This window comes from Tamandua tetradactyla, chromosome 6 (assembly GCF_023851605.1).
Source record: "Tamandua tetradactyla isolate mTamTet1 chromosome 6, mTamTet1.pri, whole genome shotgun sequence".
NCBI lineage: Eukaryota > Metazoa > Chordata > Mammalia > Pilosa > Myrmecophagidae > Tamandua > Tamandua tetradactyla.
In genome coordinates, this window is record NC_135332.1 from 110,975,764 (window position 1) to 110,993,803 (window position 18,040).

Genomic DNA, 18,040 nt, shown 5'->3' on the forward strand with positions numbered 1-18,040 from the left:
TAGAAGCTAAAGAAAGAAAGCGAGAGTTCAGGGAGAAAGCTCAGGTTATTGCTGCTGACTTCGGCCCCAGGGGAAAAGCCTCACTAAAAATGAACGGCCTGCAGAAAATCCTGTTTTTAACTACACCTACAAGAGAAGAGTAGCGGCTACACAAGAGGCCCAAAATGGGAGGGGAATTTTCCCCTAACCTGCCATTCCCAGACATACCAAGTGTCTGGGGCAGGGCATAACCCATCAGGCTTAGCTAAAAACTACCCTCTGGTAATAACTGCTTTGAAACCCATGACACGTCCCATGGCAGAACAACAGTACCCGATCCCTCAAAAGGCCCTCGAGGGGATTCAAGCCATTTTGTGCAGCCAGAATCCCACTGAATCATTCAGCCATGCAACTCTCCATGGAACACTGCTGCCCATGAAAAAGGCTCAAACCGGGGACTTCTACCCCATCCAGGACCTGTGAGCAATTAACACAGCCGCAGAAACCATCCATCCTGTGGTTCCAAATCCATACACCCTCCTCAGCCTGGTCTGGGGAAAAGCCAAATATTCTCGTTTAGATTTAAGATGCCTTCTGTATATGAACACCCTAGTTAGCCAGGAGATATCTGCCTTCAAATGGGAAAGGCCCTCTGGGGGAAACAAAAGACAATATACCTGGACCTGGCTGCACATTATTTTTGGGTAAGCACTGGGGAAAGATTTACAATCATTCCAAGCCAAAATTTACAACTGTACTGTCCTGCAATATGTAGATGACCTCCTGCTCACCACCGAGTCTCTCAATGACCGTAAGCAAGGGACGGAGCATCTCCTCCACCATCTAGATCAGGCAGGTTACCACGTGTCTTATAAAAAGACCAATTCTGCCAACGGCAGGTTAAATACTTAGGTTTTTACCTGCAACAGGGAACCCGGAGCTTGGGGCCAGAGCGCAAGTGGGTAGTTTGTGCAATCCCAACACCAATCTCCCGAAAGCAAATCAGAGAATTTTTAGGAGCCAACAGGTTTTGCAGAGTTTGGATTCTGAATTACGCACTCTTACCCAAGCCCCTCCATGAAGCCACGGGGGGGGGGGGGGGCGATCGGGACCCATTCAAATGGGGAACTAAGCAGGAGCATGCTTTCCAGTACCTAAAAATGTTGCTCATGCAAGCCCCAAGTTTAGGCCTCCCCGACTTAGAAAAACATTTCATAAGCGGGAAGGAACAGCCTTAACCCAAACCCTTGAATCATGGAAAAGGCCTGTCACCTATCTCCAGACAGCTAGACAATGTAGCACTGAGATGGCCTTTTTGTTTAAGAGCCGTTGCAGCCACCTCCCTCCTGGTCCATGAAGCTGGAAAGCTCACATTTGGGCAGAAGCTAACTACTGTTTTGATCATTTTTCCTTTAATATTGCTGGTCACCATTTTAAGCTTACCTTATCTCTAGCATGTAATACGGTCTATAAAAGTTAAGGTTGCCTTTTGTTTGGGGTTCAGACTTTCAGGGTGACTTGGCTGATCCCTGTGTACACAAGCTAATAAATCACTTGCTTCCCGAAACTAAAGACCCTTGGTCTTGGCCTGTTCTAATTTCACGGAATGTTCCCAGAGGCCTCAGGCCTTGTCCCTGGTTTTCCCGCTACAGTAGTACACTATCTAATTTAACCTGTATGGTCTTTTTGTAGTACACTATCTAATTTAACCTGTATGGTCAGTTTATTTAACACCATTATTACATGGAACCTCCAAGAGAGAATGAGATCTTGTTATTTTTTTTCTTTTTTTTTGCATGGGCAGGTACCGGGCATCGAACCCAGGTCTCCGGCATGGCAGGCGAGAAATCTACCTGCTGAGCCACTGTGGCCCACCCAAGATCTTGTTATTTTGTTCAAGTTAATGTAATAATGCAATACATGCCAGGGTAACTTAGTGTGCTGGTTTGAAAGGAAGTATGCCCCCTAAGAAAAGCCATGTTTTAATATAAATCCCATTTCATAAAGGTAGAATAATCTCTATTCAATACTGCATGTTTGAAACTGTAATGAGATTATCTCCCTGGATGATGTGATTTAGTCAAGAATGGCTGTTAAACTGGATTAGGGGACGACATGTCTCCACCCATTTGGGTGGATCTTGATTGGTTTACTAGAGTCCTATAAAAGGGGAAACGTTGTGGAGAAAGGGATTCAGAGAAAGCAGAGAATGCTGTAGCACTGCGAAGCAGAGTCCACAAGCCAGTGACCTTTGGAGATGAAGAAGGAAAATGCCTCCCAGGGAGCTTCACGAAACAGGAAGCCAGGAGAGAAAGAAGCAGATGATGCCTTGCTTGCCACGTGCCCTTCCAACCGAGAGAGAAACTGTGACTGTGTTCGCCATGTGCCTTTCCAGATGAGAGAGAAACCCTGAACTTCACTGGCCTTCTTGAATCAAGGAATCTTTCCCCGGATGCCTCCAATGGGACATTTCTATAGACTTGTTTTCATTGGGACATTTTCTTGGCCTTAGAACTGTAAACTAGCAACTCATTAAATTCCCCTTTTTAAAAGCCATTCCGTTTCTGGTATATTGCATTCCAGCAGCTAGCAAACTAGAACACTTAGGCAAAAAAATAAAGAAGTATTTGCAAAGACCCCCTTGAGGCACAGGGAAAAAAGTTGGAAATATTAAACTTCCACACCTGGGTAATCCTGATATTCTCACAAGCATTAGGGACTACCAATTTAACAGGCCAAGCGGTCGATATGGGGACTTGTCCTTATGAAACTAACTCCCGCAAAGGAGAAGCAAAGACTACTCATAATTAAGTAGTGACTACTTACTTATTGACTACGAGTCGCCCCCAGAGAACCTTTTTTGTTGCTCAGATGTGGCCTCTCTCTCTAAGCCAACTCTGCAGATAATCAACTTCCCCCTGTGTTGGGGCATGATTCCCAGGGGCTAAATCTCTCTGGCAACATGGAACCTGACACCCAGGGATGAGCCTAGCCCTGGTATCATGGGATTGAGAAAGCTTTCTTGACCAAAAGGGGAAAAAGAAATGAAACAAAATAAAATTTCAGTGGCTCAGTGATTTCACATAGTTCTGAGGTCATTCTGAAGGTTATTCTTATACATTATATAGATATTCCCTTTTATTTTCTCATGTTTTAGATAAGTAGAAATACCTGAAACTGAACTGTAATCCAGTAGCCTTTATTCTTGAAGATGAATGTATAACTATATAGTTTTTATGGTGTGATGGTATGATTATGAAAATCTTATGACTTGACATTCCCTTTATCCAGTGTAGGGAAAGATGAGTAAAAAAATAAACACATACATATAAAAAATAATAATAGTGGGGAAATATATGTAAATAATAGTTTAGAGTGTTCTTTTTCATTTTTATTTTTTTGGGAGTAATAAAAATGGTCTAAAATTGATTGTGGTGATGAATGTACAACTATATGATGATACTGTGAGCCACCAATTTAAACATGTTAGATAATGATATGGTATGGGAATATATCTCAATAAAATTGCATTTAAAAAAAAGAGAATGAAAGAACATTCTCAGCAAAGAACACAGTTTTTATCAATGTTCTAAAGAGAAAATAATTTAGAATATTCTAGAAACTGAAAGAGTGGCACATAGTAAGAGACAGTAGAAATCTAGTGATGAAGTTGGGCAGGCAGGTGAGGCCAGACCACACAGTCTTTCTGTAGACCCTGTGGGTATGTAAGAAGGCAGAATTTTATGTTTTATTAAAAAAAAGATTATTGTGGCCTCTGTAAATGGGTAAGAGGGGCGCAAAAGCAAACATAAGAATGCTACTTAGAATGCTGTAGTAATCAGAATAAGAAATGAGGGTGTCTTGTATTAGCAATGGAAATGGTAGTGAATTATAATTCTTAATTTCAGGTGGGAGGCTGGGTTTGAATAGGTTATCTGTGGTGGAAGAGTGGGCAAGGAAAAGATATAAAGATGACTCTCAGGTATCTGGCATGGGTGACAAGGGAATAAAGAGACAATTTCCTAAAATAAAACAGATTAGGAGAAGCGCAGGGCAGGAGTGTGGGAAGTGGACAGAAGTGAAGAAGAGCTTAATTTGGACTAAAATGCATTTAAGACATCTATCCTTAGAAAACAGTTTGAAATGCAAAGATTATATACCAGGGTTTCAATGCAGCATTATACAACTACAAACCATAAATAAGCTAAATAGTCAAAAATAGGAATATGTTTAAATTATAGCTGGCGTACTCAAAGAAGAGATCATTATGGGGCTGCTAAAAAGGGGCTTATGAAAAATTTTTAACGATACGGAGAAATATATGGATAACAGCAAGATACAAAATTCTATACAGGGTTTGATAATGACTGTTTAATAAAGATATGTTTATATACAAGAAAAATAGTATATGAACATAATTATAGAAGTTTTTTCTCAGTGGTAGGGAGAATTATGGCTGATTCTTTATTCTATTTTATTTTAATCCTCCACTTCTCTATTTCCCAATGAAAAAACAATCTTTTAAAAGGAGAGCAATAGGGTTGTGCAACAGTGGCTCAGTGGCAGAATCCTCGCCTGCCATGCCTGGAGACCCGGGTTCAATTCCCAGAGCCTGCCCATGCAAAGAAAAAAGGAGAGCAATAAGAACATGATACAATTTTTTTTTAAAGGCAATTTTAAACATTCTTTTTATAAAAAAAGGAAAAAAATATCTTATATTTCAATATCATTCTCTAGTTTATTCCAAAAGGAAGGCTAGCTATACTCCCGTATTCCTTTTAACATTATCTCTCTAGTCTCCAAATTCTTATCCTATAATTCTTCATCAACTTCTAGAAATACCTAGATCACACAGACTTTGAAGTAGGAGTAGAAGTAATTACAGAATTTTCTAATAGGAAACATAGAAATCAGGTAGCCATCTTTGACTGCCCACACATACATGCAGGTAGTTTCACAACAGTAACTTGATTCTGGTCTTCAGCCTCCACCAACAATATCACCAAACAAGTCTCCTCTTCCAAACCTTACTAGACTCCCTTCTACTGCCTACTCATTCAAGAATTTGGAGAAAAGACAGAAAGAAGAATCAGGGGAATAAAGAAGGAATGGGAAATCAAATCTCAGTAAGTACTATTCTTTCTAGATCCACTGATAAGCACAAATAAGGCTCCCTTTTGTTGCTTTCTCTAGTTTCTGGGCTCATGGAACACTCAGGACCTACGACATAGTACTTGGCAAAAGCAGTAGGAGAAAGCAAGAGGGTCAGGATCACTGTGAAATTTTAGTTAAATCCAAAGAAGTAGAACTCAAAAGAAACCAGGCACAGAATTAATGACCAATGCTCCCAAATCTTTCTAATTCCTAATACTGCATATCTATTAATTCCTTATAATGCACACCTTCCTCATTTTCTTTAATCAAAAGAAAACTTTTATTTGCAACATCCTACGTAACATGGCTTTTGCTTTCAGTTCTACACTAATGCACTGTTGTTTCTTTAATTTAAAATATTTTGAACAGAATTATATATAAATTTATACTGAAACAAAAGTTATTAATAACTCTTACCTTAAACATAGGTCTGACATGCTCCAAATGTGTTGCACTTGTAAAAGGTGCTTGAACATGGCTGACAGCCTCCATGAGTGCTTTAGCTGTCTTAGCCATCTGTTCCATTTCTAAATTATACAGAAGTCTTCTCTGTTTTTCACTGGCTACATCTGAAACAACAAACATTATTACCATTTAAAATAAACAGCATTTAAATAAGCTACTTTGATGTTTCAGTTAATAAATACAACCAATAACATTAATAAAAATAACCCGTAGAAGCCAGAAACGAAAGGTCTCAGTTTATATGATTCCTTATATATGAAATATTCAGAATAGGTAAATTTATAGAAACAGAAGGCATACTGGTGACTGCAAACTGCTGAGGGGAAGGCAAGAATGGGAGTAACTTTGTAAAGGATGCAGGCTTTTACTATGGGGCCATGACAATGTTTTGGAACTAGACATTCACAGCACTGGAAATGTACTAAAAATTACTTAGCTGTTTACTTTAAAATAGTTAATTTCATGCTACGTGAATTCTCCTTAATTAAAAGAAACACTTTGGGGCTAGGAGTCAGCTGTGAGTGGAACCTATTAAAAGGGAAGAGAGAAGGTATGACAGTCATAATTAAAATATTGGGGAAATGACCCAAATATGGGATAGGAAAGTAAGAAAGATAAGTCAAGTACACTGTATTACACATGCTTAAAAGGCATCTCCTCAGTAAAGAAAATAATGGCCCTAATGATTTCGGGTGACTTCAACAGTTCAGCATTCACCATCTCCTACCCAGAGTCAGCTTCTCATCGATTTTCTACCACTATATACAAAAAAACAGGCCATAAGAAAGAGAGATGAGGGTGTAGTAATATGGATAAGAGGAAGGAAATGAGAGATTAGACTTTAATTAAATATGAAAATGAAGCTTGATCAACATGCTTAACTATGTTATAAAAGTAGAACAGAAGATAACACTACCAAGTAAACTGCTGATCGACGCTGAATAGAATAGGCCAAGGGTGCCTAGTACAAGATGTGGCTTTGCCACTTAACTTCTCTGAGTTCTAGGGGTAGAAATTCAAGTTAAATTTTATGCTACTTTCTGCCCATAAATTTTATGATTCTAAATTTCCTAAGCTCCTCAGACTTCAGTGTCCTGAGATATAAAATGGGAGAAGATTTACTAAAATTATTCTGAATGTTATCCCCTATATTATTTCAAATGGTAAGAGCAGTTATACTTAATTGTTCCTTCTAACATTTTATCTCTAGCCCCCTCATACTCATCCCATAATTCTTCACCAGCTTTTATAAATACCTGTATCACAGACTTTATTGCTTCTTTCTCATCAACAGAATTTTGCTACCCCAATCTGTTCTGTTAGGTAAAGCTTAAGATATCATTTCCAAGAAGAAGTTCTCAGAAAGGTTGGAATCCTCTCCCTTTATTACTGTTGAACACTTAAGCTCCTTTCTTTACCTCATAAAATCTATAGCCAGATTTTAGCTTTAATTTAATCACTATTGCATTCTACACATATTAAGAGATTATCTCGAATGAAGCTAGATTCAGTGTTGGCTCTCCTACTGTTGTTAGAGCTAGGGACTCTCCATCGACATAATTTGTGGTAATAGGGATTTCCAGTTTCATGAGCTCCTCCATAACACTACCCTTCCCCTCACATCCTTCAACTAACTCTACTTCTGTATTCTGATTATGTGTAATAATAGACAAATAGATGGAAAAATGTTGCCTGTAGATAAGAAAGAAGTAAAACAAATGATTGAGAACTGACGGTGGAATACTGGAGTGAACCATTTTTAAAAATTCTTATTTTTCCCCCTGAACAATCAAGATTCAATTGATTTAGATACTTACTTTGTTTACTTGACTTTGTAGGGATTGTGAGTTCTTTTGTTTCTTTCATTGATATCTTTTTTCCAGCTATTTCATTATAGATGGCTGACAGATATTCTTCAGGAAGGTCTTTACTGTCATTAATACCTCTATTCATCTTAATGTACTGTTCTTTTGTCATTTTATTTTTAACCTAGACATGAAAAAGTTATAATTCCTAAAAATTAACGAAGAATTTTGCACTCATATTTTAAGAACTCAAATAATAATCATATAAGATATTTTATAAATATTTTCACAACAATAAGTGGAAAATGTTCAACAAAACATACATAAAAATAAAAAAAGGGAAGGAGAGTGCCAAGATGGCGGCATAGCGAGGTGTGGGACTTAGTTCATCCTCCAGAACAGCTACTAAATAGTCAGGAACAGTACAGAACAATAGCTGGGTCCACATCAGTGACTGGACACACAGCATACCCCAGTCTAGATCATCTGGACCGGCTGCGAGCCCACCCAGAACCGTGAGTTCGCCAAGTCAGGGCAGCCGCTGACCCTCCCCCACAGGCTGCTTCCCAGAGGGGAAAGGAAAGGGACTTCACTAGCAGAGGGGGCTGAGTGCAGCTAAGCTCCAACTGTGGAATTAATTCACAAATTCTGACTACTAAAAATAGGCCCCCAGCTCAGCTGAACTTCGAATCAAAGCAGAGGTTGCTGATTTTTGCCCCAGTGCCAAGGGGGCAGGGCTGACAGAAAACAAAAAAGAAAACAAGAAACAGAGGTTTTTTGATAGGATAGCACATAATGCTTGAAAGGGTCTGGGCCCTGAAGGAAAGGAGGACGCACACAGCATCTCAAGAGACACAAAGTAACATACCAACTTATGCTCTTGCTTGGCAAACCCAAGGAACAGGGGTCCTGCTCTGAGAAGGATTTTTCTCTTTCTTTTTTTGTGGCTGTGTTTCTACGGCTTGGCTACCTTTGGATACAGCAGCAGGGCTTCTCAGGCTGCAACATCCCCAGGCATAGGCTGAAACAAGCTTGTGTGAGAGCTTGTCTGGAGCCTATGCCTTCCCCAGGAGAGGGTGGGGCCCGCTCAGGTGGATTCCTTCCCTCAAGGAATTCAGAACCCAGGTTTTGGAAAATTGAAGCAATTAAAGTCAGCCTGCAATCTTTCCTCTGTCTCCACCACACCCCCAGCAGGAGAGTCTGTTGAAGTTAAAGATAATGCATCACTTTATGCTGGTGGGACCTGCAGGCAGAAGAGTGCCACATAATGGGCAGGACAGGAAAAACACAGAGTCCAGAGACGTCGTAGGAAAGACTTTCAACCTGCTGGGTCTTATCCTCAGAGAAAACTGACGCAGGTGACTCTTACCTCCTAACAGGAGGTCAGTTTGGTTTGGGAAAATCTGGCTGGGGTCTATAATACCTAAGGAGACCCTCCACGAAAGGGGTGGGGGAAAAGGTACCATACAGGCAGGGCAAGAAACAAGAAAACAAGAACTGAAAAATTCTGCTCTGTTAAACAAAACCTAAGATAGTGGCCCAGAATAAGCTGAACTGAATGTCAAAGAACAGATAACAAAGTCATCCAGTAAGAAAATACTAGGTAAAAGAAATGAAAAAAATCTACAGAATAAACTAATTAAGGTAATTAAATGCCTAGATGCCAGCAAAAATTAATGAATCACACTAGGAAAATTGAAGCTATAACCCAGTCAAAGGAACAAACCAACAATTCAAATGAGATACAGGATTGAAACAATAAATTCAGAATGTTTGAACAGACATGGAAAACCTCATCAAAAATCAAATCAATGAAATGAGGGAGCATATAAAGAAGGCAAGGAATGAACAAAAAGAAGAAACTAAAAGTCTGAAAAAACAAATCACAGGACTTATGGGAATGAAAGGCACAGGAGAAGAGATGAAAAGAACAATGGTAACCTACAACATCAGATTTCAAGAGGCAGAAGATAGGATTAATGAACTGGAGGACGGAACATCTGAAATTCGACAAGCAAAAGAATATATACGGAAAAGAATGGAAAAATATGAGCAGGGACTCAGAGAATTGAATGACAACGTGAAGTATACAAATATTCATGCGGTGGGTGTCCCAGGAGAAGAGAAGGGAAAAGGAGGAAAAAAAACTAATGGAGGAAATTATCACTGAAAATTTCCCAACTCTTGTGAAACACTTAAAATTACAGATCTCAGAATTGCAACGTACACCAAAAAGGACAGATTCAAATAGACATACTCCGAGACACTTACTAATCAGAATGTAAAATGTCAAAGAGAAAGAGAAAATCTTGAAAAGAACATGAGAAAAGCAATCCATCACCTCCAAGGGAAGCTGAGTAAGACTGTAGATTTCTCAGCAGAAACCATGGAGGCAAGAAGACAGTGGTATGATATATTGAGGATTCTAAAAGAGAAAAACTGCGAACCCAAGAATTCTATATCCTGCAAAACTGTCCTTCACAAATGAGGGAAAAATCAAAACATTTTCAGACAAAAAATCACTGAGAGAATTTGTGACCAAGAGACTGGCTCTGCAAAAAATGCTAAAGGAGCACTAAAGGCAGATACAAAAAGACAGGAGAGAGGTGTGGAGAAGAGTGCAGAAATGAAGACTATCAACAAAGGTAAAAATAAGAAGAATTAGATAGCACAAATAAACTCCAAAAGACCAAATGGTAGAAGAATGTACTACCCATACAGTAATAACACTAAATGTTAATGGGTTAAACTCCCAAATCAAAAGACACAGATTGCCAGAATGGATTAACAAAAGGACCCATCTATATGCTATCTACTGGAAACATATCTTAGTCCCAAGGATAAACATCAGTTGAAAGTGAAAGGTTGGGAAAAGATATTTCATGCAAATAGCAATCAGAAAAGAGCAGGAGTAGCTATACTAATATCCAACAAATCAGATTTCAAATGTAAAACAGTTCAAAGACAAAGAAGGATACTATGTATTAATAAAAGGAACAATTCAACAGGAAACAATCATAAATATTTATGCACCAAACCAGAATGCTCCAATATATATGAGGCAAACACTGAAAAGAGAAATAGACACATCTACCAAAACAGCTGGAGACATCAATTCCTCACTCTCATCAATGGACAGAACATCTAGACAGCAGATCAATGAAGAAGTAGAAAATTGGAATAATACAATAAATGAGCTAGACTTAGACATTTATAGAACATTACACCCCACAACAGCAGGATACATCTTTTTCTCAACTGCTCATGGATCATTCTCAAGGATAGATCATATACTGGGTCACAAAGCAAGTCTCAATAAATTTAAAAAGATTGAAATCATACAAAACACTTTCTCAGATCAAAAAGGAATGAATGAAAAAGGAAACCAATAATAGGCAGAGCACCAGTAAATTCACAAATATATGGAGGCTCAATAACACACTCTTAAAACAAACAGTGGGTAAAGGAAGAAATTACAAGAGAAATCAGTAAATATCTCGAGGCAAATAAAAATGAAAACACAACATATCAAACTTTACAGGATGCAGCAAAGGCAGTGCTAAGAAGGAAATTTATTGCCCTAAATGCCTATATCAAAAAAGAAGAAATGGCAAAAATCGAGGAATTAACTGTCCACTTGGAAGATCTAGAGAAAGAACAGCAAACTAACCTGAAAGGAAGCAAAATGAAAGAAATAATGAAGATTTAAGCAGCAGTAAATGAAACTGAGAACATGCAAACAACTGAGAAAATCAACAAAACCAGAAGTTGGTTCTATGAGAAAATCAGTAAGATTGATGGACTTTAGCGAGATTGACAAAAACAGATAGGATGCATATAAATATACTCATAAATGGATGAGGAGACATAACCACTGACCCCACAGAAATAAAGGAAGTAATGATAGGATACTATGAACAACTTTATGCTAATGAATTTGACAATGTAGATGAAATGCACAACTTTCTAGAAAGGCATGAACAACAAACATCGACTCGAGAAGAAACAGACAACCTCAACAAACCAATCACAAGTAAAGAAACTAATTCAGTCATTATGAAGCTCCCCAAAAAGAAAGTCCAGGACCAAAAGGTTTCACATGTGAGTTTTACCAAACATTCAAGAAAGAATTAGTACCAATCATGCTCAAACTCTATAAAAAAATTGAAGAGGAGGGAAAGCTACCTAACTCATTCTACGAGCCAACATCACCCTCATACCAAAGCCAGAAAAAGATATTACAAAAAAAGAAAACTACACACCAATCTCTCTAATGAATACAGGTGCAAAAATCGTCAACAAAATTCTAGCAAATTGAATCCAGTAGTACACTAAAAGAATTATATATACACCATGACCAAGTAGGATTCGTCCCAGGTATGCAAGGATGGGTCAACATAAAAAAATCAATTAATGTAATACACCAAATCAACAAATCAAAGCAGAAAAACCACGTGATCGACTCAATTAATGCAAAAAAGCATATGACAAAATTCAACATCCTTTCCTGTTGAAAACACTACAAAGGATAGGAATAGAAGGGAAATTCCTCAAAACGATAAAGGAAATATATGAAAAACCACAGCTAATATCATCCACAATGGGGAAAAACTGAAAAATTTCCCCCTAAGATCAGGAACAAGACAAGGATGACCACTATCACCACTGTTATTCAATATTATATTGGAAGTTCTAGCCAGAGCAATTAGACAAGAAAAAGAAATACAAGCCATCAAAATTGGAAAGGAAGAAGCAAAACTCTCACTGTTTGCAGATAATATGATATTATATGTTGAAAACCCCGAAAAATCCACAGCAAAACTACTAGAGCTAATAAATGAGTACAACAAAGTGGCTGGTTACAAGATCAACACTTAAAACTCTGTAGTGTTTCTATACACTAGTATTGAACAATCTGAGGGGGAAATCAAGAAAAAAATTCCATTTACAATTGCAACCAAAAGAATATACTATTTAGGAATAAATTTAACTAAGGATACAAAAGACCTATACAAAGAAAACTTCAAGAAATTGCTGAAAGAAATCACAGATGACCTAAATAAATGGAAGGCATATTGTGTTCACAGATTGGAAGACTCAATATAGTTAAGACGTCAGTTCTACCTAGATTGATTTATCGATTCAATGCAATACCAATTAAAGTACCAAAAAACTTCCTTTTCAGAAATAGAAAAACCAATAACTGAATTCATCCGCAAGGGCAGGGTGCCCTGAATAGCTAAAAATATCCTGAGAAAGAAAAATGGGGTTGGAGGTCTCATACTACCTGACTTTAAGGCATTTTATGAAGCTACAGTGGTCAAAACAGCATGGTGCTGGCATAAAGACAGATATACTGACCAATGGAATTGAACAGAGTGTTCAGATATAGACCCTCTCACCTATGGACGGTTGATCTTTGACAAGGCGGTCAAGCCAACTCACCTGGGACAGAACAGTCTTTTCAATAAATAGTGCCTAGAGAACTGGATATCATATGCAAAAGAATGAAAGAGGATCCATATCTCACACCCTATACAAAAATTAACTCCAAGTGGATCAAAGACCTAAACATTAGCTCTAAGACCATAAAACTTTTAGAAGAAAATGTAGGGAAATATATTATACATGTTATAATAGGAGGTGGTTTCCTAAATCTTGCACCCAAAGCACGAGCACTGAAGAAAGAAAGAAAGAAACGGGAGCTCCTGAAAATTAAACACTTTCGCACATCAAAGAACTTTGTCAATAACGTAAAACACAATGGGAGACGATATTTGGAAATGATATATCAGATAAAGGTCTAGTATCCAGAATATATAAAGAGATTGTTCAACTCCACAACAAAAAGACAAACAACCCAGTTACAAAATGGGCAAAAGACATGAGCAGTCAGTTCTCAGAAAAGGAAATATAAATGGCCAAAAGGCCCATGAAAAGATGCTCAACATCTCTGACTATTAGGAAATGCAAATCAAAACCACAATGAGGTATCATCTCACATCCACCAGAATGGCCATTATCAATAAAACAGAAAACGACAAGTGCTGGAGAGGATGTGGAGAAAGAGGCACACTTATCCGCTGTTGGTGGGAGTGTCAAATGGTACAACTGCTGTGGAAGGCAGTTTGGCGGTTGCTCAGGAAGCTAAGTATAGATTTGCTGTATGATCTGGCAATACCATTGCTGGGCATCTACTCAGAGGACATGAGTGCAGGGACGCAAACGAACATTTGCACACCAGTGTTTACAGCGGCATTATTTATGATTGCCAAGAGATGAAAACAGCCCAAATGTCCATCAGTAGGAAAGTGGCTAAACGAGCTGTGGTATATACCTATGATGGAATATTATGCAGCTGTAAGACAGAATAAAGTTATGAAATATGTAACAACATAGATGAACCTTGAGGACATTGTGCTGAGTGAGATTAGCCAGAAACAAAAGCACAAATACTGTATGGTCTCACTGATATGAACTAACATTAGTGAATGAACTTGCAGAGTTTCAGCTAAGAACAGGGACCATCAGGAGATAGAAATTGGGTAGATACTGGGTAATTGGAGCTGAAGGGATACAGATTGTGCCAAAGGACTGATTGTAAAACTTCAGAAATGGACAGCATAATACTACCTAACTGTAATACAATAACATTAGTACACTGAAGGAAGCTGCATGTGAGAATGATAGAGGAAGGTCTGGGGGCACAAGTGAAATCAGAAGAAAGCAAGACAGTAAAGAGTGAGATGGTATAATCTAGGAATGCCTAGAGTGCATCATGATAGTGACTAAATGCACAAATTTAAAAATGTTTTTTCCATGAGGAAGAACAAAGGAATGTCATTACTGCAGTTTGTTGAAAAGAGATGGTAATTAATATTTTAAAAGTTTAACTTATGTGCGAGACTAAAGCAAAAAATGTTTATTTGGTGCAAAATTTATATTTTGACTAGTGCAGTTCCTAATATAACTTATATGGACAGCTTAACTGAACACCATAAGTACATGGAACCTCGAGTAGGGCATAAGATTTTGTATGTTCATCCAGAGTGATGTCCCAATAAATCCCAGAGTGATTTGAACAGTGAATAAAAAAGTATCTGCAAAATCCTCTAGGGGAAATGGTGAGAAAGGGGGAAAATTCAACTTTCCCACGTGGAAAATTCTTGATAGTCTCACAAGCAGTGGGGACAACCAAAGCAATAGGCTGAGCTCCAATCTTGGGGTTTGTTCATATGAAACTTAACCCCACAAAGGATAGGTCAAGCCTACTTCAAATTAGGCCTTAGAGTCACCTCCGAGAGAACATCTTTTGTTACTCAGATGTGGCCTCTCTCTCTAGCCAGCACAACAAGCAAACTCACTGCCCTCCCCCTGTCTATGTGGGACATGACTCCCAGGGGTGTGGACCTTCCTGGCAATGTGGGACAGAAACCCTAGAATGAGCTGAGGCTCAGAATCAAGGGATTGAGAAAACCTTTTCGATCAAAAGGGGGAAGAGTGAAATGAGACAAAGTGTCAATGGCTGAGAGATTCCAGAGTCGAGAGGTTATCCTGCAGGTTAGGTTATTCTTACGCGGTAAATAGATATCACCTTCTTATTCAAGATGTAATGGAGAGGCTGCAGCGAACTGCCTGAAAATGTAGAGCTGTGTCCAGTAGCCATGTTTTTTGAAGATGATTGTATAATGATACAGTTTTCACAATGTAACTATGTGATTGTGAAAACCTTGTGTCTGACGCTCCTTTTATCTACCTTAAAAACAGATGAGTAAAACATATGGCATAAAAATAAATAATAGGGTGAACAAATGTTAAAATAAACTTAGTAGTGAAATGCTAGTGATCAATGAAAGGGAGGGGTAAGGGGTATGGTATGTATGGATTTTTTTCTGTCTTTTTCATTGTTTCTTCTGAATTGATGCAAATGTTCTAAGAAATGATCATGATGATGATTATGTAACTATGTGATGATACTGTGAATTACTGATTATATATGTATAATGGAATGATCATATGTTAAGAATGTTTTTGTTAGTTGTTATATTTAAAAAAAAATTTTTTTTTTAATGAAAAAAGGAAGTTACAGAAAATGAAAATAACTTAAGAAAGATCCATACTGGCATATACAAATTCATATCTCTCTGACACAGACATTAGCAATCTGCATTAAGAAATGAGGGAGGGGCCGCTGCGTCACTCGGTGGTGGCGATAGTGCGTGTATTTGGGGGGCGGTGGATACGCTGGGCGAGTCCCGGGGTCACGTGGTGCGCAGCACGCAGAGTCCTTCTGTCGGTTGGTCCTGGAGCGGCGCAGCCAGACCGCGGCCGTGAGGAAATAAAAGCAACCCCGTTGATGACTGAAAATGACAAAGCATCCACCCAACAGATGAGGAATCAGCTTTGAAGTGGGAGCCCAGTTGGAAGTCCGGGACCAATTGAAAAACTGGACTTCAGAAACTAATCAAGACTCACCCAGATGGGTGGAGACATGCCTCCATCTAATCCAGCTTAACAACCACTCCTGATTAAATTACATCTCCGGGGCCGGGCGGAAGGCGGCCGGAGTCCCTCCCTTCCTCCTTCCCCGGTCGGCTAGGAGAATCGGACAGGCAGTCCCCTCAAGCCGTAGCGACTGGCATCCCCCCCTACGCGCAGTCCCCCGGACCAGCTGGGAGAATAGGATCGGAATTCCCCAGGCCGCGGAGAACGGTGACTGGGGTCCCTTCCAAACACGTGGCTTCCGGGTCCGGGTGGGAATGGGGCACTCCCCCGGGCCGTGACGACTAGGGCCCACCCGCCATGCTTGGCACCCCGGGCCGGCTAAGAGATTCGGACGGGCGCTTACCCAGGCTGCAGCGGCCGGCGACCCTCCCCGCACTCGGATCCCCGGGCCGGCTGGGAGATTCGGATTGGCACTTCCCCAACCCGCTTCGGCTGGCGAACCTCCCCCACGGCAAGCATTTTCCAAAGTTAAAGGACCCACAGCACCTTTTACTGGTGGGACCCATAGACAAACGAGTGCCATGAGCGCTACCTACTGGGCAGGATAAGAAAAAACAGAACCCAGAGATTTCACAGAAAAATCTTTCAACCTGTTGGGTCCAACACCCAGGGAAATCTGACTAAATGCCCAGACGCCAGCAGAAGATAATGGATCACGCTCAGAAAATTGAAAATATGGCCCAGTCAAAGGAATAAACGAATAGCTCAAATGAGATACAGGAGCTGAGACAACTAATGCTGAATATATGAACAGAAATGGAAAACCTCTTCAAAAACCAAATCGATAAATTGAGGGAGGACATGAAGAGGACATGGGCTGAACAAAAAGAAGAAATAGAAAAACTGAAAAAACAAATCACAGAACTTACGGAAGTGAAGGACAAAGTAGAAAAGATGGAAAAAACAATGGATACCTACAATCATAGATTTAAAGAGACAGAAGATAGAATTAGTGATTTGGAGGATGGAACATCTGAATTCCAAAAAGAAACAGAAACTACAGGGAAAAGAATGGAAAAATTTGAACAGGGGATCAGGGAACTCAAGGACAATATGAAGCGCACAAATATACGTGTAGTGGGTGTCCCAGAAGGAGAAGAGAAGGGAAAAGGAGGAGAAAAACTAATGGAAGAAATTATCACTGAAAATTTCCCAACTCTTATGAAAGACCTAAAATTACAGAACCAAGAAGTGAGCGCACCCCAAAGAGAATAGACCCAAATAGGCGTTCTTCAAGACACTTACTAGTTAGAATGTCAGGGGTCAAAGAAAAAGAGAGGATCCTGAAAGCAGCAAGAGAAAAACAATCCATCACATACAAGGGAAACCCAATAAGACTATGTGTAGATTTCTCAACAGAAACCATTGAAGCTAGAAGACAGTGGGATGATATATTTAAATTACTAAAAGACAAAAACTGCCAAACAAGACTTCTATATCCAGCAAAATTGTCCTTCAAAAATGAGGGAGAAATAAAAACATTTTCAGACAAAAGGTCACTGAGAGAATTTGTGACCAAGAGACCAGCTCTGCAAGAAATACTAAAGGGAGCACTAGAGTCAGATACGAAAAGACAGAAGGGAGAGGTATGGAGAACAGTGTAGAAAGAAGGAAAATCAGATATGATGTACATAATACAAAAGGCAAAATGGTAGAGGAAAATATTATCCAAACAGTAATAACACTAAAAGTTAATGGACTGAATTCCCCAATCAAAAGGCACAGACTTGCAGAATGGATTAAAAAACAGGATCCTTCTATATGCTGTCTACAGGAAACACATCTTAGACCCAAAGATAAACACAGATTGAAAGTGAAAGGTTGGGAAAAGATATTTCATGCAAATAACAACCAGAAAAGAGCAGGAGTAGCTATACTAATATCCAACAAATTAGACTTCAAATGTAAAACAGTTAAAAGAGACAAAGAAGGACACTATGTACTAATAAAAGGAACAATTAAATAAGAAGACATAACAATCATAAATATTTGTGCACCGAACCAGAATGCCCCTAAATACGTGAGGAATACACTGCAAACACTGAAAAGGGAAATAGACACATATACCATAATAGTTGGAGACTTCAATTCACCACTCTCATCAATGGACAGAACATCTAGACAGAGGATCA

At 39.1% G+C, this 18,040-nt stretch overlaps 1 protein-coding gene across 3 annotated transcripts in view; it reads right to left on the reverse strand.

Moving 5' to 3' along the window:
* ARFGEF1 (ARF guanine nucleotide exchange factor 1) overlaps window positions 1-18,040 on the reverse strand; it is a 227,310-nt gene that overhangs the window by 53,009 nt on the left and 156,261 nt on the right. For all 3 annotated transcript variants that reach the window (XM_077166936.1, XM_077166935.1, XM_077166934.1), the window contains 2 exons: window positions 7,416-7,587; window positions 5,551-5,702 (listed from right to left, as the gene is read on the reverse strand). In XM_077166936.1, the coding sequence (XP_077023051.1) occupies window positions 5,551-5,702; window positions 7,416-7,587 (324 nt within the window). The remainder of the gene's footprint in view (window positions 1-5,550; window positions 5,703-7,415; window positions 7,588-18,040) is intronic.